This window comes from Diadema antillarum, unplaced genomic scaffold (assembly GCF_040938485.1).
Source record: "Diadema antillarum isolate AM-2024a unplaced genomic scaffold, OU_Dant_1.0 seq00001411_RagTag, whole genome shotgun sequence".
NCBI classification, from domain to species: domain Eukaryota; kingdom Metazoa; phylum Echinodermata; class Echinoidea; order Diadematoida; family Diadematidae; genus Diadema; species Diadema antillarum.
The window spans coordinates 919,541-922,675 of record NW_027272165.1 but is presented as its reverse complement, the minus strand read 5'-3'; the positions used below and the strand labels follow the sequence as shown (position 1 = coordinate 922,675).

Sequence of the window (3,135 nt, the reverse complement as noted above, 5' to 3'; positions counted from 1 at the left end):
GGCACCCATCTTTCTCACACATCGAGCGAAGTCTGCAACTCGGGCCTATAATAATGAGCATAGCCCAAAGGATTAATGTGATAGTTGCAATTGAAGGTATATTTCCCTTTTGTCATTCAAAATAGGTAAAAAACAGTCACTTAAGTATGAACCTGATTGCATCATTAAGAGCTAAAAATTGAAAAAGCTCCCTACCGCGATACCGAGGGAGGGGTAAAAAAAACCTCCCACCCTCACTCATGCGCCGAGATGCTGAGCCATGAAAATCTCACTAATAAAATTCTTTTGCACTTGGCATCCCTGTTAGAACTTCCATGACTTTGAAGAGACTCCCACCAGGGTTGGTATGATTGATCAATATAATGTACCGGTATAGCAGAATTTTTATAAGCAATGAATCTCGAAAAAAAAATGTATTTCTGCTTTATTTCCGTGGTTTCACTTCTGGTATGTCATTGAATTTACTATTTCTGTGCGACTTAGGCTTCATAATCTAATCATGAAAATAAACAATGCTCCTGTTGTATACTCATGCTTTGCTTACTGTAACCAATACTAGTATGATATATCGTCTTATCATGTGTATACTTTGACAAGATCTGGAACAGAACTAGAGCTGTAAACGTGTACAATATACATGTCACATATACTTTGTAGCTTACCACCAGGTGAATTTCATTCAAAAATAAATAATTAATAAAACAAGTTGGCTCCAGCTCTGGTTAATTATTGTGTTTTCATCATTGTGGGCTTCTCTGGCACCCGGTTAGCATACAATTTTGTAATTATACCTGACATGTGGGCAAGCTTATTTCTGACAGCAGCAAGAGCAGAGTTCTGTGCATGGTAATCCAGCTTTCGAGCACTTGCAGCGAGAAACACATCCAGCTTCTGCCCTGCAGCCACACTTGATGAGCTCCTTACAGGCTTTAGCTGCTTCAGGAATGGTCAACCAAACTGGTGCCCAGTGACCATCCTCCATTGTCCATCCCCATCCCTCTGGAGAAGGAACTGCAGATTGTGCCTGGCGACATGTTGTCCAAATGCCACTTTGGTATAATACCCTCTTGATATGCTGGAGCAGTGCATCCTAATATAGTTTGGAAAAAAAAGCCACACCAGATATATTGTATAGTTAATCAACTGTTTCAACAAATAATAACATGTTACCTTAACATAAAAAAGAACTGTTTGGTTGAGATGGTGACAAATTCCTATCATATCTGTTTCTTTTTAATACCAGTACTTAAATACTATTTTCATAATAGCAAGTTTCAAAACAAGCCACCAGGCTTTGAAGGTTGTACAAACAAGAACTTGAGTATCGCATTGCCCAACAGAATGATTAACTCCATTTGCATTATAGGAAATGATTATTTAAACTATGAACACTGATGTTGGTATCATTATGTTATTTTCATTGATTTTTCAGGACATTAATCATGTTTTTTTCAAAAGTATTTGCAATTTAATTTCTTGTTCCGTGTATGTCCTATCCCTTGGGGTAAGGAAAGTGACTGTGAATGTGCAAATGAACGTACCTGAGTTGGGGGTATGTTCTCCAGGTTTCTTTTCCTCTTGCAGAAGAGCTCTCGGCGCGCTTCATTCACAGAGACGAGATTGCTTGTCACATCATACATCAGGACTGTAAATCGCTCAAGACAACTGATATGTTCAGATGAAACATCTACTGCTTGGAATGGATGATCCACAAAATGAAGGAATGCTTGTGTCACTTCAGGATAAGATTTCCAGACCCTCCATGCACTTTTCTTCCCTTTTCCAAGGAAGCAAGACGTGGTATCACAACCTGTGTAAGCATGAAACAGGGGCAGCGCTCGTGACTTGTCATCTCCAAGATGTTTGCAAATGTTATTGATGTTGTAGTGACAGAAGTTCTTCCCCACACCGAACGCCACCCAAATGTCAATGTCAGGATGTTCAATGAACAATGATGGAAACTGTCCGATGAGAATAACAAGAACGTCTGTGTCCACTGTTCGGATTACAATCTTCCTTGACCCTCTCTCCACTGCATGCTGAAGATGAACTGTGATTCTTGTATCTGCTTCTTCATGTGTGCAGTCTGCCATGGGTTCACAATCACCCCTTGCAATCACCGAAGTACCTGAAAAGTCATAAAAGAGAAAAAGAGAAAGACTTTGAATTTTCTTCTCTGCCTATGGACCCATAGATACATGTGTTCTAAAGTTACATGGATAATACTTCAAGATTAGTGAGATCATATGAAGCTCTTCCCAAACTAATTCCCACTCATCAAGCTTTTGTTATGCATTGGTTGTAATTACACAAAATGTATCTTAATCTTATAATTATTAGAGATAGTATTGTCTAAATCAGAAGTACATAAAGAATAACGTACCTGAGGTTACATACAGCTCCTTTTCTTTGGGACACTCTAGTTCAGCCACTCTCTGTGTCAGGAATGCGAACAGCTCTTCTTTGTTAGTACTGTCTTGGAGGAAGTCTTTCCAGTTGGCTGGCATTTTGGTCGTGGGTGCTACCTTTCTGCGCAATCCACTTCCACGCTTCTGTCGAGTAGATTCCTTGATGCTGCAGGCTAAATATCGGTCCCACACCAAGTCTAGTCGTTTGATTCCTGTCAATTCACGGTCCAGAATGGGCTTGAACACTGTTCTTGCATAGTCTTCAAATGTAGACACGGATGATGTTGGCAACCCATGAACTAGAGCTGCACCATCAAAAATCTTACAGTCTATGTGTGCAGGCGGCTCTCCTTGTCCATTTGTGTCCAGACATGTTAGTAATTTGGACTTGCTTGATGTCAAGCGCAGTTTCCCGCCAATTGATAGAGATGGTGGGTGTACCTGATTCTCGTGGCTGAAGAATACTGTTGGGTCACCATCACGCAGCTGGTTTGCGATGTACATGCGACCAAAGAGGCTCACATCATTCTGAAGAGATGTAATTTTTGCAGTTTTGCGATTCCTTTGTGTCTTCACTGATGTCTTGAAGAGCGGAAGAGAATTCTTTTTGATTGGTGCATGGATGGATTTGGTTTTTTCAATGAACACTTCCCGATTGTACGCTTGATACTGACTGGAACCAAGTTCTTCGATATGCTGTACTGTCTCTACCACTGATTTATCAGCA

General features: G+C 40.4%; 1 protein-coding gene across 1 annotated transcript; it reads right to left on the bottom strand.

The window, feature by feature from the left end:
* Positions 1–524: 524 nt before the first annotated feature.
* On the bottom strand, positions 525–2,912 carry LOC139709197 (uncharacterized). Its single transcript, XM_071621148.1, has 3 exons — positions 2,384–2,912; positions 1,542–2,128; positions 525–1,090 (listed from the first exon to the last, which is right to left on the bottom strand). Exons 1-3 carry the CDS (start codon positions 2,910–2,912, stop codon positions 809–811), a joined length of 1,398 nt encoding a protein of 465 aa, XP_071477249.1. The 3' UTR covers positions 525–808.
* Positions 2,913–3,135: the final 223 nt, after the last annotated feature.

Excerpts from the sequence above, each read along its gene's own strand:
- LOC139709197 (XM_071621148.1), bottom strand. The coding sequence starts at position 2,912 with ATGTACATCGCAAACCAGCTGCGTGATGGTGACCCAACAGTATTCTTC. Across the intron at positions 2,129-2,383 it reads GGAGCTGTATGTAACCTCAG|GTACTTCGGTGATTGCAAGG; the intron begins GTACGTTATTCT and ends ATGACTTTTCAG. Across the intron at positions 1,091-1,541 it reads AGAACATACCCCCAACTCAG|GATGCACTGCTCCAGCATAT; the intron begins GTACGTTCATTT and ends AAACTATATTAG.